Here is a 23,888-nt window from a genome sequence, read left to right on the forward strand (position 1 = left end):
GGATTGAATTTCAAGGCTAGCCTGCTGAACTTAGCAAGACTGACCCTGTCTCAGAATAAACAAGAAAATAAAAAGGCTGGGAATGTGGCTAAGTGGTAGAGCACCTGCCTATCACTGGCAAGGCCCTGAGTCCAAATCTCAGTACTGGGGTGGGGGAAGCCACCATGGATTTCCTACCTGGGCAGGGCTGAGGGCAGAGGAGGGCTCCAGATCCCATGGGATCCACAGTAGTCTCACAGGCCTGGCGTGGGCTTCCCAGATGGCAGTTTTAAGAAGAAAGTCTGCAACTGGCGAGGGCCTGCCAGCAGCCCAGACTCGAAGCTTGGAAACGGAGATGTCCCTGGGGGCTGCGAGGAGTCACCGCAGGCGGTACGTGACCTCTGGGGATGTTGTTCACTCCATACAGAATCAGTCCAAGTCATTGTAGTTGTCATCAACTAGTGCGACTAACTTCTGTTAGGGTTGTCTGTTTCTCTGTCATGGTGACTTCCCCAAGTGCTGCCGTTTTATGGCAAATTAAGGTTCTCTGACCCGAATGCTGTGCAGCCGGGTAATTTTGTCCTGCAGCCCCCTGGGAAAGGCAGCCAGTGTCAAGGAGGGAGGCGGGGAGGGGACAGGCTCAGGGCATAGCCATGGCTTCATCAGCAGGCCGGAAACCCCATACAGGAGCCTCAGGCTGTCGGCACAGGTATAGTAACACCTACCAGATGTGCCCACGACTCGCCGGCTCTTCCCTCTCCTTTGACTCAGAAGGCCCATCACGTGTCTGGCCTTGCCAAGGTTTGGGCTCAGAGGCCACAGCCAGCTGCCTCTGGCCAGCTGAGGCTTGGACTCGCCTCCATGCCCAGAGCTGGTGTACAGGCTTCGCATGTGGGCCTACACTCCCATGGACTGTGATGGCTGTCTCCCACCTCCAAAGCTGCCCTGTACCTTCATTCTGCAGACACCCAGATGGGCATGTCAGGTAGCCAGCAAGACTGCCCCCTACAGCGGCCCAGCCCTGGGTGCTTTCTGTTGCCCATGCCAAGGGAATGTCTTGCTGATCTCAGGCAGACTGCACCTCCTTGAATTAGTCCTAGATGCTCTGGGTTTGATGCTATAGTCTTTGCAGGTGGAGATGCCAGGTTCAGAGACTAGCCCCCGGCTGCCCACTTTCCTGGAGTCAGAGGTAGGTGGCATCTGGTCCACCTTGGGGATGGCACACAGGCCCCATGTGCTATTGGACAGAACCCAGAATCTGCCTTTCTCTCCACAGCTTGTCCAGCGGATCCAGACTTTATCACAGCTGCTCCTCAGCCTCCAGGTACTAGGGTGTCAGGGAGGGACCAGCCACACTTGCCCTTTCCTAGTTATCTGGGTCTGGGCAAGGACGTGGCTCTCACAGGCCCGGCTCTGACCCTATACACAGGCGGTCATCGCCCAGCAGGACAGCTACGTGGAGATGCAGCGGGCAGCCATCCAGGAGCGGGAGAAGCAGTTTCGACTGCAGTCGACGCGCGGGAACCTGCTGCTGGAGCAGGAGCGGCAGCGCAACTTTGAGAAGCAGCGAGAAGAGCGTGCTGACGTGGAGAAGCTACAGAATCAACTGCGACAGGAGCAGCAGCGCTGGGAGCGGGAATGCGCGCGCCAACGGCAGGAGTTGGAGCGTGCAGGCGCACGGCTGCAGGCGCGGGAAGGCGAAGCGCAGCAGCTGCGTGATCAGCTGGACCATGAACGTGCAGAGCTGGAGCGACAGCGCCGGGCCTACCAGCAAGACCTGGAACGACTGCGCGAGGGCATGCGCGCTGTAGAGCGTGAGCGCGAGCGCCTGGAGCAGCAGCGGAGGCTCAAGAAGCAGAACACAGTGCCAGGGGCACTACCGCCCGGGGCGCTGGTGGAGGTGAGCCAGAGCCTCGTGAGATTGGACTTTTGGGGTATCAGGTTGGCACATGCATTTGCAGGTGTGAGACCGAATGTCAGAAAACATGAGCATCTGGTGTAAGAGTGAATGTGTGGGCTGGGCGTGCAGTTCGGTGGTAGAGGGCTGGCCACACACACATGAAGCCCTGCATCCTACCTGTAGCACTGCAGATGAAGATCATAGTGATGACGTGTGAACGTGGTGGCACTCCTGTGGGCCCAGCACTGGGGAGGCCAAGGCAAAAGACTCAGTTGAGCCCCGGAGGACCGACCCACCTGGGGACACAGCCACATCCTCTTGAAAAAATATTTTTAAAGAGTGAATGTACAAGCATGTGTGTGTGCATACATGTGAGATAGCTGTAAAAGTGTATCTGCACACTGCAGCAGAAAACATAGTAAATGTCGATGTCTTCTTTTTTTCAAGAAGTAGTTTGTATAAGCAGCATAAATGTGAATGTGACTTTCGTGTGTGAGAGCATGTGTGGCTGAGTGTGAACATGAGTGTGCACAGCTTCAGGTTGAGCCCAGCTCTGCATGCAGAACAGACATCCCAGGGGCCATCTGGACCAGGTGCAGGGATCAGCCCTCTCAGCCCCGTCTCCCCATCGCCTGGCTCTCCCTGTCCCCCCAGAGCCTCCCTGCCCCCCAGGGCCTCAGCCTGGCAGGACCCTTGTGCACATCAGGGAGAGCGGCCCCGTGGGAGAACTCCCTGCAGATTCAGCAGCACTGGGACATATCTTCTGTCACTCTTTCAGGCCCAGCCGCCAAGCCACCCTCCTAGTTTCAACGGGGAGGGGCAAGAGGGACCCCTGGCCTTGGCTAAAACACCTGGGACCCGGGCGAACCTGCTGCTATCCGGTGCTGGGCCCGAGTATGTGGAGCGCCCTGAGGTGGCCCGCCGGGACAGTGCCCCAGCTGAGAGCCGGCCAACCAAGAGTGACGTGCCCATCCAGCTGCTAAGCACCACCAACCAGATTCAGAGGCAGGCGGCAGTGCAGCAGCAGATCCCCACCAAGCTGGCCGCCTCCACCAAGGGCAGCAAGGACAAGGGCAGCAAAAGCAGGGGTTCCCAGCGCTCGGAGAGCTCAGGTGAGCCCAGCCCCAGCTCCAAAGCCTGGGCCTGAAAGAAGTGGGCTGTCTCCAGTGCCCCTTCCCCCTGGACCCGGAGGTCCAGCCATGGGCAACTTGTGAGAAACTATAGGGGCTCAATGGGACCAAAAGCAGGATACTAGTGCCATCTAGAGAGGGTGCCAGAGGAAAACCAGAAGGTGCAGCTGTGACATGCCAGGGCCTCCCCTCCAAATGGAGGCCTTTTTCTCAAGCAGAATTGAAATGGCAAGCCAGGCCCCATGTGCTTTCCCACAACAGGCCTCAAACAGTAGGATGGGGGACAGGGGAGCTTCCGAGAGTCACAGGCCAAAAGTCAACCTGCTCACTTAGGACCATGTAGCTAGAGCACAGGACAAGTGCCAAGGGCTCTACACAGTGTCCTGGGTTAACAGAAGGGGACACTGCAGCCCAGAGAGGCACAGTCCCTTACCCTCGGGCACCTGCAATGAGTACCACCCAAGAGTAAGCCCAGGAACTCCTCTATGCCTGCCCACTGGGAAGTATTCCCCAGGTCACAACTAGGGATGTTCTGAGACAAGATCTTAAGGAGCAGAGCCTGTGTCCTGTGACCTCTGGGGCATGAGGGTCACTGGAAAGGGATACTTCCCCGAAAGCAGTGCCTTCCCTTTGTCCAGAGGATGGCTGACTCTGAGGGTCCGCCCTGGGCACTCTCAGGTGGGGAAGGTCCGGCATCCTCCCAGTCCTGAGGTGGCCTGCCGCAGGGCCCAAGCTCCTTCCCTCTTCCAGCTTCATTCGACCTCAAGCAGCAGCTGCTTCTCAACAAGTTGATGGGCAAGGACGAGACCACCTCTCGGAATCGCCGGTCACTGAGCCCCATCCTGCTCAGCAGCCACAGCTCCACGCCTGCCACAGGTGAGCCCAGCACCCCAGCAGCGGGGCAGTCTGCAGCACCTGGTGACATCTGACACCCCGGTCCCCTCTCTCTTCCAGACTCCTACGTCCCAGCCCCGAGTCCAGCCCCAACCGACATCCCTCCTGAGGCCTTCTTCATCAAGGCTGGGGGCACATCCTTCCCACCTGTGCCCCCGGCTCCTTCCCCACTACAGGCCACCAGGGAGGAAGCCAGCAAGGAAGACGTCATCTTCTTCTGAGGGGCTGTAGCTCCAGGGGCAGGCCCTCTGGCCTGTCTACCCTGAGTCTCTGGGGACCCCATGGGGTGACTGCCTGCCCAGCTATTGTCCTCTCCTGCCCAGGCACACGTGCCCTGATGTCCATCTGGCCTGGGTCAGCCTGTTGGTGCTTCGGGTCTCGTGGCTCTGTCTGTAGGATTAGTGGTAATGCCTGGGTAATTTCATAAACCTCTTTTTTTATTCATACATAAAAGAAAGTTTTTAATGGAAAGTTGAACCAACTAAAGCAAGGAGTTGTTTTAAGCCGTAGCACCCCTTTGGGTAGGAGAAAGGTCAATTCCCAGTTGTTTGCCCAGGCAGTGAGGAGTGCCAGGGGGCCCAAGCAGCTGGAGGACAGGCCAGGCCTGGGTCTGAGGAGCCGCTGGCCAGGCCAGGCTCCACAGGTACCAGGAAGCACTGAGTGAGTCAAGTCGTGAGGGCACCAGGAGGGGCCATGGCATCCATGTGTGTCTGCGAGTCAGGCAGAATCCCCCTCCAAAGCAGCCCCTTCCACGCTGGTCACCAAGAACCTCTGTCGGCAGGGGAGGGCAGGGCAGGGCCCACCCAGGAGTAGTGAGGACCAGAGGGAGGGGGCTGCCATGGCACTTCAGGCATGTTTTGTAGGTTCGGAAGCTCGTCCTGAAGGGGCCAACCAGGCATGGCTCCTTTAATTTGACAGAGGTTTCCCAACCGCTGGTCTGCTTCTCGAGGGCACCTGCCGTCCCCACCGCTCAGCCCATCCAGGGCACCAAGCCTCGGCTCAGCCAGGGCTGGCACAGGCACCCCAGCAGAGGTCCTCGGTCTCCTGTGAAATGGGCAGATTTTCCTGGGGCTTCTAGGAAGAAGCCCCTGGGCTGTGTCCGGCCAGAACGGGAGGGAATGCCTGGAGAGGCTGCCAGCAGGTGCACAGGGGGCCATCTTGGGGCGCCTCACTTGCACTGGCCTGTTGCGGCCTGGAGTTGGCTTCCCCTAGAGGACTTGGGGCAGGGCTTTAGGGGTGGCCCAGATGGTCAGATCCACATTCCAGCTGCAGCCAAAGCAGAGCCTGGCTGCCCAGGGCAGGAGGGGCGCGTTGCCAGCCTTGCCCCACACCCAGGCTTCCCCACGTTGGAAGTGTTGACAGCAGGGCCAGGTCCTGGGCTGGTCATTCTTGTTCCCAGAAAGGGGCACTTGGGCCCAAGCCAGGGCCAGTGTCCTGGGGAGCCTCAGTGGGGAACTCAGCCCTTCTCCTGCTATGTCAGCAGAGTCACCCCCTATGATGCCCAACATAGTAAGCTGGGGGACGTTTCCACCACTGAGGGACAGGTGGGCACAGAGGAGAGGAAACTGTTAGGACCTGTGCAGCCTGCCATCAGCTCCATGAAGCCAAGGTGCCTGCTTAGTGTCCCAGGTTCAGGAGGGGACTGGGCAGGTGCAGGCACTGACCAGGAGCCAGGGCCCAGCCAATGGCTAGCAGGGTTCTGAAAGCAACAGTGGTAGTGAGTGGTGTGGTGCCCAACCTCTTCTCCAGGCTTCTGGCCTCTGAGAACCTTGACTTTTCCCACCCTGGTCCTTTTCCATCAGCAGTGCTGTCCTGTGTCCCGAGTGTCCCCCGACCCACCAGATCTCATCTGTGCCATGTTTATAATCAGTGTTTTGTATTTTTGTACTGAGACGTATTGGAGCACTTTAGAAAGGCTAAATTCCTGCTCTATCGTGAAGAGAACATTCCTGGACTCCTGCGCTGGTGGCCTCCCAGCCCGTCTGTCTGGACCACCCACCCAGACATGAGGACTCCTTGAACTTAGACAAGCGCAAGGAATTTCTGCCCAACCACACAGCGGACCATCAGCAGGAAGGGGGCCTCCCCGTCAGGTGGCCAGGGAAGGGGGGGCTCAGTCAGGCTCCACACGCAGTAGGGCAGCATGGCTGGTTCACCCTGTTACCACACCCACGGTCACTCCTGGGTAGAGCCCAATTTTATTTGTAAAGCTGGTAGCTGCGTAGTTCCCCGTTTCTGTGGGTCCATGCTTGTGGTCTTGGGTGATCGTGACCATGACCTTAGCCAACGTGACAATTATTTCACAGTGATTATGTTTCCTACCACCAGGTGTTTGGGAACCACCCTAGAACTTAAGACCAGATTCTAGCAATAAAAGTGTCTAAGATGATCTCTGACTTAAGTGGCTGTTCTCGGGAGTTTGGGGGGCTATCTCTAGTCCAAGTGTCAGCCTCAGGGACACTGGGAAGCAGGGGAGGGGCAGGCAGGAGGTGATAGCCATCTGTACAACTTCTGTGGGGCTAAGTCCAGGCATAGGGATGCTAGCCCCTTGGGGGACTTTGAGCTGGCCCACTCCCTGGTCTGTCCCCTGCTAAGTTCCCCCAACTGCAGCTGTCCCCTTGTCAGGAGATCTGCCTGACAAGCCCCTTCCCCTGAGGCGCCCCTAGGCCTTCCTCTGCAGAAGTGCACGGGCTCCTGAGAGGTCGAGTCCTCCACCATGGGGTGTGCACGGATGTTCCAAAGGAAGGCCGTGCTCGGGGTCCACAGAGGGGCCAAGCCCTGAAGTTGAGAGCTACTGGGCCACAACAGACCAGCCTCCGAGACAGTGGATTAGTGGTCACAAGCCCAGGGGGAAAGAGGGCAGCGGGCGATGGCTAAGGGTGCAAGGTTCCTTTTCAAGGAGTGAAAACATTGTCAGCTGGTTGTGGGGGTGACTGCACAACTGAATCCACTAACCACTACTGACCCGTGCACCTGGAGCAGGAGAGGGGCAGGCAGGGGGAGTGTGCTGCTGTCAACTTCAGAGGGCTGGGTGGCTCAGTGGCAGGACGTGGGCTCAGCATAAGGCTCTGGGTCTTGTCCTCAACACAAACAGAAAAAACTAAAAAAACATGAAGAGCCACTGGACCCCTCAGAAGTGGGAAGGGGGCTCCCTTTTTTGGGAGCACCTACTTGCTCTGTGCCTGCACCCCATATGGTCAGTGTCCCAGGCCTTCTGGTCCAGCTTGTATGCCTAAGCCTGGCTTCCTTCTCTGGTTTCCTGTGGCCAGGCACCACATGGAGGCCCTTCCAGGTCTGAGCTGTTTGAGGCTGCAGAGGGGTTACTGGGTGTTGCCAAGACCCCACCCCTCATCTCCCTGGTGCCCCTGTGCTGAGGGCCAGGGTAGACTCGCACCCAACCACATGGACGGAGACTGACTGGGCCTGGCCCACATGTGGGTCCTGATGAGGAGGCCCACAGATTATCAGGACAGGGCACCTGGCCTGGGGACAGGGAAGGGGGAGTGTCCGTGCCACACGAGGCTCAAGGGAACACACACTGCCCCAGGGTCTTCCCAGGGGTGCGCAGACTCAAACATCCTTCTTTGCCTTCAGACTAGAGAACGAACATGTCCCAGCCCACCACATTTCCATGGTGTGGCACACATGGTGTGACACCAGTTCACATGGCCTAGCCTCAGTTCAGAGCCCATGAAATGCACATAATGGCCCAAATGGACCTCAGTGGCCATGGGTCTGTCAACGTGATATGAGTTAAGTGTAAGACCAGAGCCACAGTGAGCAGGAGGAGGGTGTGGCATGGGCGTGGCCTGTCAGGAAGCAGCATCCCTGTCCCAAAATCTGAGGCTGCGGGGAAGGGTGCTCAGGGCTAAGGCTGCCCAGGGTGAGTGGGCAGCACTTACTCGGAGACAGAGAGAAGCTGTGGGACCAAGAACATCCTGGAAGGCGAGCTGAGGAAGTGAGGTTCCAACTGGGCTGTGTCTGCTGGTGAGAGAGCCAGTGGGTGTGGGCAGGGGACGGCCAGGGTCCAGGAGCCATCAGTGTAATCATCTCACACTTGAACTGAGCACCAGCACCAGAATGTTTAATTGATTCTCGTTCCAGCTTTCCCAAGGTCCCACTTGAAGCATGGCATGTGTCTCTCCTGCTTGTCTTCATTTGCTTATAGGACCCGGCCAGCAGACACAAGGCTCTGCAGAGGCCCACACAGGGCCTTTCCAAGCTCTGCCTTGGCTTGGGAGTCCTGGGGTCTTCCCCATTTGGCCCTCCAAGAAGAGCTTTTCCCACCAAGGCCCTGGCTGGGATTCGAGGGTCCCCATACCAGCCCCTTCCCTCCCTACCTATGCACCTGCGCCAGGGCTGCTCAATCACAGACGCATTCCCTGGCTGGCGGTTGCTCTGTGGGAAGGGGCCCTCCGTCGGGTCCAGCTGCATCCACCTGCTCCTCACACCACGTCAGGGGCTGGCAGCCTCAGGCTGGCCGCTAGCCTGGGCCGCCTGGTAGATGCTGAGCAGGGAGGAGATGGTGCCCATGAGGCCCACCAGCCAGGGGGGGAAGCGGCCGGCCCACAGGACACCTGGTGGCAGCCAGTGCACGGCGTTGGCCAAGTCAGCCAGGTTGCTGAGGAGCGTCAGCACCTCCGAATGCATCCGCACCTCGATGGCCCTCTGCTTGCTCTGGGGCAGCCGACTGTGGGAGCAAAGCAGCCACTCACAGCCCGCCCAACCCCTCGCCCCAGGAAGGCCCCAGGCTGGAAAGAGGACGGAGGCTGCCTGTGAGAGGGAACGGCCGGCGGTGAGGCCATCCTGACCTTCCATAGGGCCTGCACCCCCAACTCCCCCATAGGGAGCCCCCAGCCTCAGACCCATACTCCAGACTCCCTGAAGAAGGTGGGGAGGTTGTATGGGGGCTACAGGGTTTTAGGAAGATACGTCAGTGACAGTGGCTACTGTCCTCAAAATCTTGCCTCAAGATCATCCTCCCAGCCAGGGGCACAGCCCTGAGCACCCAGCCCTGGGTCCTTGCTCTAGCAGGTTCTACTTCCCACCCAGAGGCCAAGGTGAGGCCCTGTGGCCTGCACACACGGGCCAGGGAGGGGATAGCTGACCACCAGCAGCCCAGCGGGGCACCTTCCCGGCAAGGGCCAGGCTTACCTGGTAAGGTTGGCCATGGGGCTCCTCAGCCTCTGCCTCAGCCTCAGCACTGTCCACAGGGACCTGTAACACCAGAGACAAGAGGGAGACCCGCTGGAGCAGCAGGTACCCTGGTGGGGCAGGGCCTGGCTCCCCGAGGCCACCTGTTACTACAGCCACAGGTTCCTTCAGAGTCTGCTGAGCTCTGGGACAAGCGCTCTTCCCTTTCCCTGCCACCAAGGATCCTGTGCCTGCAGGGCAGAGCTCCGCCCCTGGCAGTGCCTCAGAAGCCCCCAGGACAGGTCACACAGCCCCACGCTGCCCAGGCCACACCATGGACCTGCCCAGGGATGAAAGGCCATGAGCCAAGTCCCCCTCTGACCTACAGCCTCTGCCACATCCAGAGCCTGGCCCAGGAGTCTCTGAGCACATAGGGAGAGACAGGCAGGCTGCACCCACAGACAGCGACCTCAAGGGGACCTCTGAGATCAAGGGGTAGCCACTGCCACCAAACAGAACATGAGGAGACAGAGTGCCGGCAGCACGAAGACTAGAGACTGGAAGGAGCTGCTCGAGCCTAGGCAACGGGGCCTACTTTAGGGGGGAAGATCTTTCTGGTTTCCAGACTGTGGACAACCAGTACCTTGTCAGGGCATTGGTAAGGATGTGCCTCATCCTGGGACAAGTGACAGCAGATGCAGACACTGTCCCCAGAACAAAGAAGGTTCAGCCTCCCTTCAAGAAGTCAGGGATGGCTCCTCCCCACTCCAGGGATCTGGGGCTTCTCGGCCATCATGAACCTGGGGACTGGAGGACCCTGCTCCTCAACGTCTTCTCTAGGCCAGGGGTTCTGAACGAACTGTCTCAGCAAATTTGCAGAGGAACACATTTAGGAGGAACCCATTACTGTGAGGTTCTAGAAACAGTCAGCTTTCAGAGCACAAAGGCAGTCAGGAAACAGCTGGCTTGTTCCTTTGGGGATTCTGCTGACAAAGCAAGCAGAAGTCAGCGTCCAGGGAGAGGTCACCCTGCCGTCCGCCTCTCTAGTTCCTTCTCCTTCCTGGGTCTGGTCATCAGAATCACAGCCCCTTGCCCAAGAGGTCCCCAGAACATATGAATGTGTGGCTGCAGGAAGGATGAAGTACCCTACGGCGGGGGTCATCCCAGATATCAAAGGGGCCCAGCTTCACCACAGGATCCTCAAAAAAGGGAGGCAGGAGGGTCAGGGTCAGGGTCAGAGAGATCTGGAAGATGCTGCTGCTGGCCCTGGAGATGAGGAGGGGGCCACAAGCCAAGGGCTGCAGGTGCCTCTAGAAGCTGGGAAAGGTGGGACCAGCCGCTGAGGCCTTGACTTTAGCTCAGTGAGTCCTGTGTCGGATCCCAGCTGAAACATGACCTTCTAACTGCAGGACTGTGACATGATCAATTTCTGTTTAAAGCTACATTTACTACAGCAATTATTAGAAATAAACATGGCAGGGTGGCCAAGAAAGAGAAAAACTCCAAGAGCTGGAGACCAGACCCTCAGGCCAAGGCAGCCTGCCAATGCCACCGCAGCCCTGCTGAGGAGACTCCACCAGGGACCACGGGGCTCCCTCTGGCTGATGTCACTCACCTGGCAACCCCCAGGAGCAGGGAGAAACCCCAGAGGGCAGTGCTCAGGGTCCACCATCTGGCAGAGTCCATGCGGAGGACCTTGGCGTCAGCGGCCCAGGCCACGTGCTCGCATGGATAGTAGAGCTGGTCAGCTACGTTGCCCAGGACAGACAGCCAGCGGACAAAGACGTCCTTCTCCTGCAGCGCCAGGGAGATGAAGGGCCCGCAGTCAGACAGACACACTGCCCACTTCAGGGCTGTGGCCACGGCACTGTTTCTCCCCAACACAGTCCCAGGATCATGCCCAGGCCCAGAGGTTGTCCATGGCCAGCTGCTGCAGATGAGGACGGCCCGGGTCCCAGGGCTCGTTTCTGCTCGGAGCAGCAGGTCTCAACTCAGCTGGGCAATGGAATCCCCAGGGGGTTAAAAAAGCCCATGCCCCAACGCCAGCCCTAAGGATCCTGCCTCCATGGCAGGCGACGCCAGCTCTGGGATGTTGTCCGTGGATCTGTATTTTAAGTTCCTCGGGGATTCCCACATACGGCCAAGTGGACACACCTGCACCAGCCTGCCTTCCTGAAGGCTTCCAGTTCCTGCACAGGGCTCAGCTGAGGCTCTCTGATGCAGGACCCTGGGTGGGGGCCAGGGAAGGCCACATGCAGGGACCAGGGGGAGGAGGGTGCAGTGGGACATGAACACCAGCTGCCACACCCCAGTGTCAGCTGCATGCCAGGCCAGCACAACAGTGCAAGGCTTGTGTCACCTCCCCAAACCCAGGAGCTCAGCACCTCACATCACAGACTGCAGATGGAAGCCCCTCGCTCCTCCTCAAGCAAGGACTGGCCTCCTGGCAGATGAAACAGAGCCCCCAGGAGCTCTCGGTCTGCCCCATGCTGGGCCACCTGCCCCATGTGTTTGTTCTTTGGGTTTTTGTTCTGTTTGCAGTGCAGCATTTGAACCCAGAGCCTTGTGTGCTGAGCTCCACCCCCAGCACCTCTGCCCCCAAGTCCAGAGTAACTACCTGTATGTTACCCAGCCAAGCAGGCTCAGTGCAGAAGCAACAGATGCACAAAGCATACCAGGTGGCCATAAAGAAAACAGGAGATCTGTTTGGAGGGATCAGAATTGGCCTCCCAGTTGAACTGTTCGGAGGAAACGGTTAAGTGGTAGAAGAGAGTAAACGGTCCAACTAGCAACAACACACTTGCGCCTGCGTAGGTACAGGAAATCTCATCAAGGAGACGAGGAGCTGACCACAGCTCCTCTGAGGAGGAACTCTGGGGTCCCAGAGATCAGGGTGGATTATATACTCATGGGTCACACAAACAAGCAAGCTTTGTTTTTAAATTAAGGGCTGGGGATGTAGCTCAGTGGAAGAGCTCTTGCTAGCAAGTATGAGGCCCTGGGTTCCAACCCCAGCACTGCAAAAAATTAAAAATAATAAAATTCAAATTAAAATGAGAACATCTGATCATCTCAAAATAGAAAGTAAAATTTAAAAGATAATAAACTGTCCAACAGGGAGCCCTTTGGGACAAGCCCATAAAACACCAGCTGAGCCCAAGGCCACAGGCTTCCCAAGGGTGGGGACCCCTCCCTACAGCCCCTGCAGTTACCTCTGACCCCAGGCCGTACTGCTTGGTGTAGACAAACATGGCCAGGTCGTCAAAGAGTCTCAAGACGGTCCTGCAGTGGCTGAGCTGGGCCGACACCACCAGCAGGCGTGTGCCCATTTCGGACCTGGCAGGACACTGTTCAACCAGAACTCCGCCAACCAGCTGGCAGCAGTACCCCAGCGTTCGGATCTGTGGGAAACCAGAAGCGATCAACATGGCCCTGCTCCTGAGCTGCACTGGACCAACCGGCCGGGCCCCCAGCCCTGCAGGACTGAAGGTGCAAAAGTCAAAACCAACAAGCATCCAACAAAAGCTCAGTCGGAAAGCAGGACAAATGGAAAACCACCGGACAATGGTCCAAAAGGAGAGTCTAACAAGAGTCCTGGCTCATGTCACTGAGAGGCACAGCCTTTGGGGACAGTGGTAATGGGGACAAAGAAAAGAAAACTACTTCCCACCTCCTTGGTCCTCCTTTCCCAGAAGGCCAGAGGAGGGGGAGGTTGGAATGTACATTTGCATCTCCCTGGCTGGGCAAAGCCCTTAGCTGGGCCGCAAGCTGGGAGCAAGTGACCTGTCTCAACCCAGTGAACAGGACAGTAATTTGTTTGAATCACTTTAGTGACAAAGGGCCCACTCAATAAGTGATTTGGAGGATCACAAAAGAGATCAGGTTCACCACCCGTATGTCTTTCATTATTTCACCTGCTTCTCAGAAATTGCTAGTTCCTGTTGTTTTACATATTACTTTACCTGTAATTCCTTTTGAGCCCAGGTGTAATGGCAAAACACTGCCATTTAAGTGTCCAACTTAGGAGCTATTAAAACCTGACCATTCACCCATAGGGGACTTGGTTGGAACCTATCTGCCTCGCCACCCTGTTCAACCTAAATGCTACCTAGGAGGGACTGGCCAAGACAAGCTAAGAGTCCAACCTAAGGGACTTGGATGGAAAAACCTTAATGCTCAACTAGAGGAGATTTAGTTGGAACCTAAAAATCCAGACATAGGGGGAGTCCTGAATCATTCTAGATGCTGATGAGATCATTCACAGCAACCTAAGAAGCAACTTCAATGACCTAGTCAGATACTCATATCCAAATGTAGGAATCTGCTTGGTTAGTAAATGTCCAGTCAGGATGGGTTGGCAGGGACAATCTAAATGATCAAACTACAGGGGACTTGGATGAAACCCTCAATGGCTGGGTTACAGTAGGGGCCTGGCCATTGTGGGCTCCCTGGTACCAAGTTGGCTGAAACAACCTAAATGCTCAACTTGAGGGGATGCGGTCAGAACCTAAATGTCCAGCCACGGGGGAAGCCCTGCAACAGCCTAAGTCCCCAGAAGAAAAACCGTTCAGGACAACCCAGGAACTAACTTCAGTGGCTGATCAGATCCCAAGGGTTCACACGAGGGAACTGAGGCAGTGGTTTGGCAGGAACAACCTGTATGTCCACCCTTAGGGGGCGTGGCTTGAGCCTAGCTCAGGCAGGGCCTTTGCAGTGAACGATCCTGAGCGACCCTGTCCCCTCTCTGGCCTCAGTTGCCCCATCTCTGAACTTCGACGGAACTCGTGGCCTCCGGCCCCGCTCGGCCCCAGCCTCACCAGGCGGTCGCGGCCCCTGTAAGACTCCAGCGCCGACGCCAGACCGTTCAGCGCCGCCATGGCAACTCCGCCGTGACGTCAGCGCGACGCCAGCGCGTCGCGCCAGGGGGCGGAGCTAGACCGCGTCCCGGGAGCTTCCGAGCGGTCCGCGAGCACTCTGCGCAGGCGCGGCCGCTGCCCTTTGTCCCTGAACTGGACTTTTGTCTGTTCCACCCGACTTTGCAAAAGTTTGGCGGCCACGTGTGTGCCGCCCGGGCCTGTGACCGGATGAGCCAGCTGGCCATCATCTGCCCCATGGCGGCCTGATCAGCTGCCCACTCACAGGGCATTTCAAAATTGTGTGCAATAACTATGGATTAGCTCGCCCAAGACTTCTCAAAAAAGTGAACACCTCTTTCCTTTTTTTTCCTTCCCCTCTTTGAGGTGGAGTTCACATAACGTAAAGGCCTCCATTTTAAAATGCATAATCCAGTGCCACTTAATACATTCACAGGTTGTGCCCACACCTGCCCTCACTGGTTTCAAAGTATTTTCATCAGTCCCAAAGGAGACCTTCAGAGGAGACCAGAACCTGCCACCACAAAAACATGTGTTCTGTTTATTTTTCTAGTTGCCTGTCTCTCCTCCACAGATCATGAACTCCACCAGGGCAATGACGTTGGTCTGTCCTGGCACAGAGTGGTTCTCCATGAGTGGGATTGCTTGCAGGGCTCAGCTCCCTGTCCAGGGCTCTCTTCCCACACTCCATATGGCCCCGGGAGAACTTGTCCACTCCCAACTACAGGCATGTGGTTGGAACTCGCCACAGCTAGAGCTGGGAGGGGATGGCAACAAGTAAATGCCCAGTTAGAAGCATTTTGGCCGTAATCTAAATGCCCATCCGTAGGACAGCATCCTGAATCCTTATGTGACATCATTCAGCACAACCCAGGAACTCACCTCGGTGGCATGACCAGAACCTAAATGGTCAAACTGGAGATTCGGTTGGTATGGGAAGGTCCAGCCCAATCCAGTCCCCAGTACTCTTCCAAAAAAACAAGATCCCTGGCTGAGTGCCGTGGTGCACACCTGTCATCCCAGCAGCTCGGGAGGCTGAGGCAGGAGAACCTCAAGTTCAAAGCCAGTCTCGGCAAAAGCGAGGTGCTAAGCAACTCAGTGAGACCCTGTCTTTAAATAAAATACAAAAGAGGGCTGGGGATGTGGCTCAGTGATCAAATGCCCCTGCATTCAATCCCTGGTACCCCTGCCCCAAAGAAAAGATCCCTGGAACCCATCTATTTCTTCCTGGCCCACAGCCCCCTCCTTCAGCAGCCCCTGTTCTTGCTCATCTAAGACCCTGACTTCCCCACAACAGCCCAAGCAGTGCACCAGGCCTGACTTATGCTAGACAAGCGCTCCACCATTGAGCTACACCCCACTCAGCCCCACAAGAAAAAATAATTTTAACTCCCACATCCAACCAGTGCCAGTCCCTAGTAAGACTTGAGTGCAGGGGAGTTTGTGTGCATCATCCTTCTGTAATTGGGGTCACTGTTTCTGCAGCAGAAAAAGATCCAAGCCAAGATCTTTTCTTGGAAGCATGCAGAAGGAAGGAGGCCTCTAGTTTCTGCTGATGCACAATTGGGGGATCCTTTCTCTCAAGCCCGTGCAGTAACCCGCGACTTTGTGATACCACAGTGCATTTCTCTGGGCAGCTGCTGGGTACCAGGCCCTGTTCCAGGCACCCGAGACACATCAGTGAGCTTTGCAGGCACTGCCCAGCCTTCCCAGCACCCGCCATCTGGTTCGAGCTGAACTTGACCTTGGAGAAAGAGACTCAAGCTGGCCTGGCCTTCACAGCTGGCCTTGGTGTTGCTAGGCACTAGTCTGGCAGTCACAGCTGGGCCCCGGCCAACATCCTCCTGCTCAACATAAACAATCCCATGGAATGCCAGCATCAGACAAGGCCACTCTGTGACCCTGGGAGGGCAAGACAAAACAAGCCCGCTCAGCGATCACATCTGAACCCAGGCAGAGCAGGAACGTGGGTGACGGACCCCCTTCCCCTAAGGAGAACCTTGCTAATCCTTCACCCGTCGCAGATTTAGTCTTGCTGCATTCCTCCAACTTCTTCCTGAAAACGATTAAGATACACAGTAACAGAATGACCTCAATCCGGCTTCCTATGAGCTCCAGATCTGCCTCCCAGACCCTCCTTTTCCCAGCAGGCAGCAGGCCTAGGCTGAAGTATGAATTGCAGCCGTCTGGCTGGACCAAAGCCAGGAGCTGGCAGCAGGTGCTCAGACCTCAACCCAGGGGGCAAAATGATGATTAGCCTGAATTCAGTGCGAAGGAGCCATCTCGAACTGCGTCAGCTTCGCCACTCTGACATCATTATTTGGTTTTGGTTTTGATGCTTTTAATTTCTCAGTCAACTGGGCACAATGGTGCACACCTGTAATCCTGGCAGCCCAGGAGACTGAGGCAGGAGGATCGCGAGTTCAAAGCCAGCATCAGCAAGACCCTAAAGTACTCAAGTAGACCTGTCTCTAAATAAAGTATTAAAAGGGCTGGGGATGTGGCTTAGTGATTGAGCACCCCTCTGTTCAATCCCCAGTACCCCCCCAAAAAAATTTTCAATTAGTTTTACTGAAGTACAATTTATATACAATAAAATTTCCCTTTTTTCTCTTTTGGGGGTACTAGGGATTGAACTCAGGGGACACTTGACCACTGAGCCACATCCCCAGCCCTATTTTATATTTTAATTAGAGACAGGGTCTCACTTGAGTTGCTTAGCACCTTGCTTTTGCTGAGGCTGGCTTTGAACTTGCAATCCCCTCCTGACTCAGCCTCCCAAGCAGCTGGGATTATAGGTGTGTGTCACCACGCCTGGCTAAAATTCACCATTTTAAGTATACAGCTTAATGAGTTTCAGCAAGTGTACAGTTATATAATCTACCATAACATTCAAAATACAGAACATTTCTATCATTTCCCAAATCTCTCTTGCCTTTCTTGTGTGCTTTCTCCCTCAGTCCTGGGGACTGAACCCAGGGGTGTTTACCACTGAACTACATCCACAGTCTTTTTTTTTTTTTTTTTTTGAGACAGGTTCTCACTAAGTTGCTGAGGCTAGCCTCAAACTTGCAATTCTCCTGCCTCAGCCTCCCCAACCAATGGGATGACAGGCATGCACCACTGCTCCTCGCCTCCCCCTCCTTTTTAAAAAATATTTTCTAGTTGTCAATGGACCTTTATTTTTTATATGCATGCTGAGAATCAAACCCAGTGCCTCACACATGCTAGGCAAGCCCTCTACCACTGAGCCACACCCCCAGCCCTTGTATTTTTTTATTTTAATTTTTTAAAAAATTTCTTAGTTGTTGATGGACCTTTATTTTATGTATTTGTATGTGGTGCTGAGAATCAAACCCAGTGCCTCACACATGCTAGGCAAGTGCTCTACCATGGAGCCACAACCCCAGCCCCGCCCTTATATTTTTAAATTCACTAATTTTTAAAAACAACTTTAGATATAGGGTTTCATTAAATTACCCAGGCAGGCCTTGAACTCCGGGTTCAAATGACCCTCCTGCTTCAGCCCCCTTAGTGCTGAGATACAGGTACGCACAGTGGGTTTTGTACACTGTATGTTCATAGGGAACACAGCACGGTGTTTTGATATGTGCATGCTGGGCAATGACCTCCTCAAGCCCGTTAACATAGGCATTATCCCACACAGTTTTTGTGGTGAGAACATTTAAAATCTACTCTCTGGCTGGCGGCAGAGCTCAGTGGAAGGGTATTTGCCTAGCACGGGGGAAGCCCTAGGTTTGATTCCCCAGCACAGCAACTTTCAACTATACAGTACAATATTGTTATGCTCTTGTATTGTATATTATTTTTATTTGTCTGATCATCTCAAAAAAAAAAAAGTAAAATTTCCAACCACTGGGTATGAGGTGAATGCTTGTCTACTTAATAGGTATGAGGCCCTGGGTTCCATCCCCAGCAGCGTGAAAAAAGAAAAAGGGAAAAAAAAGTCCAACCAACAAATGCATCCAGCACAGAACCCAGTTCAGCGTCCTTCAACTCTCCCCCGACCATTCCTGGGCCCAAATCCTCCTCAGTGGGTTCTAACTCTCATGAGACTCCAAGAAGTCATGTCTAAAAGCCTCAGGAAGCAGGATTGAGAGCCAGGTCCCCACCGCCTACCTCCAGGGGTGCCAGAGGACCATTGTGACAGAATGGTCAGGGGACGCTCTTGGTCACAATGGGCTGAGCCGGACCACACTTGGATGGAGCCCTTGGAAGGACCACATGAGTGTCCTCTGGAAGATCTGGGACGGAAGGAGTCCAAGAGTCCCACCTGTGGCCAAGTGCAGGATTCCTTAGCTCCCATGTCATCTCTTGAGGTAGGTCTCTGTCCTTTTTTTTTTTTTTTTTTTTTTAAAGAGAGAGTGAGAGAGGGGGACAGAGAGAGAGAGAGAGAGAGAGAGAGAGAGAGAGAGATTTAACATTTATTTATTTATTAATTTATTTTTCTTAGTTCTCGGCGGACACAACATCTTTGTTGGTATGTGCTGCTGAGGATCGAACCCGGGCCGCACGCATGCCAGGCGAGCGCGCTACTGCTTGAGCCACATCCCCAGCCCCCTAGGTCTCTGTCCTTGTCCCTGTCCCTACATGGAAGGATACTCAAAACTACCTGGCCAGCAATCCTGGTTGTCAGACTCCCAGAAACTATTTTAGAAAGACAAGAAAGCCCCAAGTGGCTGAGTGGAGGGGCTGTGAGTCTGAAGTTGAAGGTCGGAGAAGGAAGGGAAGGGGAAGGTGTCTGACCCCCAGGCAGCCGGGAGACAGGAGGAGCCGGTGGGGAACCGGTAGGGCCCTGACGGCGGCAGACACAGAAGGAGCACGTGCTGCTTCAACAAGACAGTCGCAGGGGCTGCAGGGCTGGGGTCGAGCAGTGGGCCCAGGTGGGAAGGAGAGGAGCCGTGGCTGAGGATGAGAAGAGGGTTCCTGTGTGAGGCGCACATGGAATGCAGTGGTTAATATTAGGTTCTAGAATCAGAATCAGTCCTGGTTTCAAATCCTAGGCAAATGGCCACCTCCCTGAGTCTCAAGGTCATATACGAAGCCAAGGCTAAAACCCACCTCACAGGGTCCAGTGTATTAAAATGGTTGCAAAGTGAAAATCCCATACATACTAGCTGTGGATAGACATTTTCCCCCATAATAGTGACCCCCTCTGTTCTAAACCCTATTACCATCACCCCAACTTCATACTGAGAAAATGAGGTTCTCACCAGGGTCTTGCAGGCCCATTCATCTCCCATCTCATTGGCTATGGTGTTTTCATTCACCCACCTTATGTGTCTCTGGGCTTTTGCACTTTCTGTTCCCTCTGCCTGGGATGCTGTTCCCCCTAGATACTCAAGTTTCTCCTTTCCAGCTTTGTCAGATAGTTAACCAGCAGTCCTCTAGGGGATATGATCCCTGCTTAAAACTGCAACCCTGGACTGGGGTGTAGCTCAGTGTAGAGGGTTTGTCTAGTACCAGGGAGGCCTCGGTTCCATCTCCGGCACCACAAAAACAAAACAAAACACCTGTAACCCACCGAACCCCCATCCCTCTACCCTGCACGACTTTTCCCCCCACCACATTACCACCAAATGTACACTGCAACTGATGTTATTATATTTATTTACAATTGTAAGTTTCCGCGGACACAACATCTTTGTTGGTATGTGGTGCTGAGGATCAAACCGGGGCAGCACGCATGCCAGGCGAGTGCGCTACCGCTTGAGCCACATCCCCAGCCCTACGTATAGATTCTTGATCTGGATACTTAACTGATGCACCTGTCCCTCCCCGGGCCTAGAATAGTGCCTGGCACACGGCAGGCACCAACCGAATAATCATCCCTCCACTTTCCCTGGGGGCAGGCACAGCTGGGCCTGTATTCTGGTGTCCACCACCGCCCACCCTCCCCCAGCGGAGTGCTTGGTGTCAGGAAAGGAGTCAAAGGCAGCATTGTCCTCGGTGGCCACTTGCTCAGTCTCGTGTCTTTGCCCCCTCGCAGGTGGCACAATGTCCGGTGCTAGCAGCGAGCGCCCTCCTGCCGTGCCCGATGTCCCAACTGGACTTCCTCAAGGCCTCGCACTTCGCACTGGGGCCGGACCCCCGGCTGCACCAGGGCGTCATGCAGTCCACGATGCACCGGGACTTCCCGGCCTACCCGAGCCCCACCCCGAAGCAGCCGAGGGCTCCGCCTCCACTCTCGGCGCTCTTCCCCCCACACGACGCGCGCCGGGCGGGACCGGAGCAGGTGTCGGAGATGCACCGCGAGTTCACTCCACGCGAGGTGCAGCCCCCGGAGGAGACGCGGGAGCGCACGCTGGCCATGCAGTCCAGCAGCCTGCGCATGCACGCGGGCGAGCGCACCGGCGTCAGCTTCTCCAACGCGCGCGCCGCCTACGGCTGGCCTGAGCAGCCCGCGCACGCCCGCGAGCTGATACGCGGCGCGCGCCTCATCTTCGACCGCGACTCGCTGCCGCAGGGAGACCGAGACCAGCTGCGCGTCCCGCCCACCACGCATCAGGAGCTCTACCCGCCTCACGACGCGTGCCTGCCGCCGCGCGCGCCTTGCCACCACCTCGGTGAGCGCGCGCCAGGGCCCCCTGAGCGATTTGAGGGAAAACTTGGCCACGTCTGGGAACCTTGTTGGTTGTCACCCCTGAGGCTGAGCGTGCCGCTAGCGGGCAGCGGGTAGAAGCCAGGGAAGCTGCTAAGCATCCCACCGTGGGCAGAGCAGGCCGCCTGCGGAAAGGGAGTCGACAGTCCCACGGTCAGTAGTACCAGGCTCCGAAAACCTGCAGTCTCCCGGAGCCTTGGTTTCTGCCTCCGTGGAGCGGATTCTCTCCAGAGAGAAGTCCCCAATGCTAGTTTGAGGTCAGACAAATCTGCTGAGTTGCCTACCTAACCCCCAGCCTTTACGGCCTTAGTAACTAGGAGCAAATTGGCCTCCCCGAGCTTTACTTTTCTCATCTGCAAAATGGGTATGATCACAGGGCCCAACCTCACAGGAGCTGGTGGAGCTGAAGGAGCCCAGGCTGCGCGGGGTAGCTGGCAGGTAGAACCATGTTAGCCACCATCTGAGTGATTTTCCAATTCTGTCACTCCAGGGGTCCTTCCCGTGGACATCAGGAATCAGAGTCCCTCCAAGCTGGACTCGGGGATTGTCAGACTTGAATTTGACTCTTAGTTCTGGCCCCTAGTTTTTGTGACTTCAAGTAAGTTGCTCGCCACTCTGAATTTCAGGCAGCCTGTAAGACAAGGAGGTAACAGGCCCAAGAAGGCAGTGCAGAGCACTAACCCTAGAGCCCGGCTCAGGACTTGGTGGTTATTCGTGGTGCTGTTACCTTTATTATCATGGTGTTTTCTGGACTGGTCAGGGCTGCCCACCTTCCTTCCCAGGCAAGGAATCAGATCCCAGGGGGCCTGAGGCTGCAGGGAATGCATCCCACTGCCCTCTCTCTCCACCTCCTCTTCCCCTCCACAGGTGGTCCCAACACCCTCAAGTGGGGCTACAAGAAACAACAAGGGACCTCCTACCGGAGAGAGTTCCAGGCCCTGCCGGGCTCACCTGCCTTAATGTGTAGGAGGGTAAATCAAGGCTGGGCCGGGCTTGCTGGGGAGGGCAGCCGTGGGGGCTGGGTGGTCTTGGCCTTCCATCCCTCTCTGTGCACAGGCCTCCTCCTCTGTGCAACTTGGAGACTGCAAGCTGGGCTATGGGCTCATGTCTTCAGACCTGAAACAGGCCCACAGGCCCCAGGGGCTGCCCCCAGACAGGTACCAAAGGACCACCGCCTTCCCCTGCTCCGATGTGGACCGTGGCTCCCAACAGCACGTGGGGGTGCCACTTAGGTTCCTAAAACAGTTGCTTTCCAGGCCTCCCTCCTGGGCTGGAAGGTCCCACTGATGGGCCAGCTCACCCGCTGTCAGGGTGCTCTGGCTTGACCAGTGGGCAGTTGCCCTCCTCCCCTTTCCTGGGAGTTGCAGGGAAAACACCTGCACCCCCGCCTCCTTACCCACAGGTATGACAAGGCTCAGGCCGCCACTCACATCCACCAGGTGAATATTCGTCCTGGGGACGGCCTCTTCCACGGCAGGACCACTGTGACCGACCACTTCTACGCCCGCGAGCCAGGTGAGAACTTCTCCCTGCCCCGCTCCCGCTCCCTCGGCAGCTTTCCCTGGCTGCTCAGCACCTGCTCTACCACTGACAGAGCCTTTTGTTCTTCATGGGGATCAGACTCCCAAGTCCCACATCCTGAAAGGAAATTGGCACCCGGGCCCCGGCAGCCTCAGCACCTCCATGCAGTTCTTCCATGGCCAGGTCAGTGGGTAGGGAGAGGTGCCGGGGCTCGTGAGGGAAAAAGACTTAAAAGGCAGAGCAAAAAGCAGGTGCAAAGGCCCTGAGATGGATGTGAGCTGGACACACATGCCAGGATCTCTGGGGTCCCTTTGTACGATCTAGGGCAAGGCACTTCACACTTCCCAGCCTCACTGGCTCTGTCCAGAGCGGGAGGGAGCCTCCAGGGCCACCCATGGGAGGACATGGGAGCTTCCTGTGGGTCCCACAGGTACCACCAAGCACCCAACCACCTGGCCGCCACATGACTCATGAGAATTTGAAGAGCCACGTGATCCTAGGAGAGGAGAAGCTGCTGGGACACTTTTTCCAGACCACCACGGGCTCCCATTATTGCCCCCAGCATGTGGAGGGGTCACAGAAGATCCCCAGCCCCCAAATGACACAGAGCAACCTACCGAAGGGCACCTGTGGTGAGGGTAGTGGCCCTTCCCCCCTAGAAAGCCCCTCCCGGTCACAGCTCTGCCCTGGTTGACAGCTGTGGCTCTGCCACCTAAGGCTTAATCCCACCCAGAATTGACTAGGCCCCCAACCCACCCCTGGGCTGCCCCACCCCTGGTAGCCTTGGCCCACCCTCCCCCTGTCCCCCATGGCACAACCACCTACTTCCTGTCCCTTATCTTATCTTCCCTTACCTCCCGCAAACCCCTCCTCCTGTTGGACTCTAGCTCCTCAGGAGCCTGCCCTACCTGGTCTTGTCCCTAGTTCACCTGGACGGGCCTGCCCCACCCCCAGGCCGACCTTAGAGCTTGGCCTCTGAGCCCTCCCCCGCACCTCAGTCTGTCACATCACCGAGGCCTCGTCCTCTGCCCTCTCCCTGGCCACCCCCTTCCACATCTCCAGAGTTCGATTTTCTAACCATGAACCAGAAGATGCTGAAGCCGCACGGAAGAGCTAAAGCCCTGGTGACCGAAGAGTTGTTACAGAAGGTGAGACGGGGGAGGGGTCCAAATCAGTGTGGACTCCGAGTTGGTGTCAAGTCCACTAGGGTCACAGCCTGGTCAGGGTCACCCCTAGCTCACCGCCAGGGTCAGGTCAGCATCAATTCAGGGGTATCTTCATTTCACCAGCCAGAGTGAAATCTCAAGCTGAGGGGACTAACTTAGAGTCACCTGGGATCACGCCAGCCCTGGAGTCATTCCAGGGCACCCCTGGTTTCTCTCCAGTACCTGGGTCAGTCAAGACTGGGGCCCCTTTTGCCCACCTCCCCCAGAAACCAGTCACCAGCCAAACCTGGCTGAGCCTGTTCCCACTCTTTGATGACCCCAGGGTGGTCCAGGGCCCACAGGGTGGCCAGAATAGGTGGATTCAACAGGCTGCCCTCCCAAACCATCCACCCTGACTTCACAGTGCAAATACAGCCACCTGGAGCCCCCGCTGGGTGGACAGCGCTTCCTGTCAACCAACTACCAGGTTGACTTTCCCTTCAAGTACCAAGGCCCCGTAGTACTGAAGATGATGAATTTCCAGGAAAGCCACGTGCCCCTGGGCACACCTCGCCAGCCAGGCTGCAGGCGCAGGAAGGTAGATCCTCAGGCCCCACAGATGCCTATGTACCCATGCCCCAGCCAGTAGTAAATGTCACCTTGGTGGCATCCTGTCCCATTCCATGAGTC

At 56.2% G+C, this 23,888-nt stretch overlaps 3 protein-coding genes across 9 annotated transcripts in view; 2 read left to right on the plus strand and 1 right to left on the minus strand.

The window, feature by feature from the left end:
* Positions 1-6,292, plus strand: part of Arhgef18 (Rho/Rac guanine nucleotide exchange factor 18) — a 75,510-nt gene extending 69,218 nt beyond the window's left edge. For 3 of the 6 annotated variants that reach the window (XM_078034838.1, XM_078034821.1, XM_078034826.1), the window contains 7 exons: positions 260-369; positions 1,103-1,168; positions 1,256-1,303; positions 1,409-1,879; positions 2,658-2,991; positions 3,760-3,885; positions 3,964-6,292. In XM_078034838.1, coding sequence (XP_077890964.1) covers positions 260-369; positions 1,103-1,168; positions 1,256-1,303; positions 1,409-1,879; positions 2,658-2,991; positions 3,760-3,885; positions 3,964-4,124 — 1,316 coding nt within the window. In that variant the 3' untranslated portion in view covers positions 4,125-6,292. The remainder of the gene's footprint in view (positions 1-259; positions 370-1,102; positions 1,169-1,255; positions 1,304-1,408; positions 1,880-2,657; positions 2,992-3,759; positions 3,886-3,963) is intronic. The other 3 variants (XM_078034832.1, XM_078034824.1, XM_078034835.1) reach the window with 2 other exon arrangements.
* A 1,674-nt stretch (positions 6,293-7,966) lies between these two features.
* On the minus strand, positions 7,967-14,011 carry Pex11g (peroxisomal biogenesis factor 11 gamma). Of its 2 annotated transcripts, none has more exons than XM_005332101.5 (5): positions 13,854-14,011; positions 12,249-12,437; positions 10,652-10,830; positions 9,058-9,120; positions 7,967-8,593 (listed from the first exon to the last, which is right to left on the minus strand). In XM_005332101.5, the coding sequence occupies exons 1-5, from the start codon at positions 13,911-13,913 to the stop codon at positions 8,359-8,361; spliced, it is 726 nt and encodes a 241-aa protein (XP_005332158.1). In that variant the 5' UTR covers positions 13,914-14,011; the 3' UTR covers positions 7,967-8,358. The 2 variants fall into 2 exon arrangements, with proteins under 2 accessions (XP_005332158.1, XP_021586621.1); XM_021730946.3 differs by lacking the exon at positions 13,854-14,011 and adding an exon at positions 12,999-13,595.
* Positions 14,012-19,953: 5,942 nt separating this feature from the next.
* Positions 19,954-23,877, plus strand: Saxo5 (stabilizer of axonemal microtubules 5). The gene is made up of 8 exons (XM_040290561.2): positions 19,954-20,497; positions 21,400-21,503; positions 21,589-21,689; positions 21,935-22,047; positions 22,127-22,236; positions 22,484-22,685; positions 23,116-23,201; positions 23,623-23,877. Exons 1-8 carry the CDS (start codon positions 19,969-19,971, stop codon positions 23,845-23,847), a joined length of 1,470 nt encoding a protein of 489 aa, XP_040146495.2. The 5' UTR covers positions 19,954-19,968; the 3' UTR covers positions 23,848-23,877.
* Positions 23,878-23,888: the final 11 nt, after the last annotated feature.

This window comes from Ictidomys tridecemlineatus, chromosome 2 (genome assembly GCF_052094955.1).
Source record: "Ictidomys tridecemlineatus isolate mIctTri1 chromosome 2, mIctTri1.hap1, whole genome shotgun sequence".
NCBI lineage: Eukaryota > Metazoa > Chordata > Mammalia > Rodentia > Sciuridae > Ictidomys > Ictidomys tridecemlineatus.

What these genes read in the sequence shown, in the direction of transcription:
- Saxo5 (XM_040290561.2), top strand. Translation starts at nt 19,969, where the DNA reads ATGTCCCAACTGGACTTCCTCAAGGCCTCGCACTTCGCACTGGGGCCG. An exon ending in TGCAGTTCTTCCATGGCCAG is followed by an intron (nt 22,237 to 22,483) that starts GTCAGTGGGTAG and finishes TGGGTCCCACAG; the next exon opens with GTACCACCAAGCACCCAACC. An exon ending in CCTACCGAAGGGCACCTGTG is followed by an intron (nt 22,686 to 23,115) that starts GTGAGGGTAGTG and finishes CCACATCTCCAG; the next exon opens with AGTTCGATTTTCTAACCATG.
- Pex11g (XM_005332101.5), bottom strand. Translation starts at nt 13,913, where the DNA reads ATGGCGGCGCTGAACGGTCTGGCGTCGGCGCTGGAGTCTTACAGGGGC. An exon ending in ACAGGGGCCGCGACCGCCTG is followed by an intron (nt 12,438 to 13,853) that starts GTGAGGCTGGGG and finishes GGTTTCCCACAG; the next exon opens with ATCCGAACGCTGGGGTACTG. An exon ending in CTGCTCCTGGGGGTTGCCAG is followed by an intron (nt 9,121 to 10,651) that starts GTGAGTGACATC and finishes CTGGTGTTACAG; the next exon opens with GTCCCTGTGGACAGTGCTGA.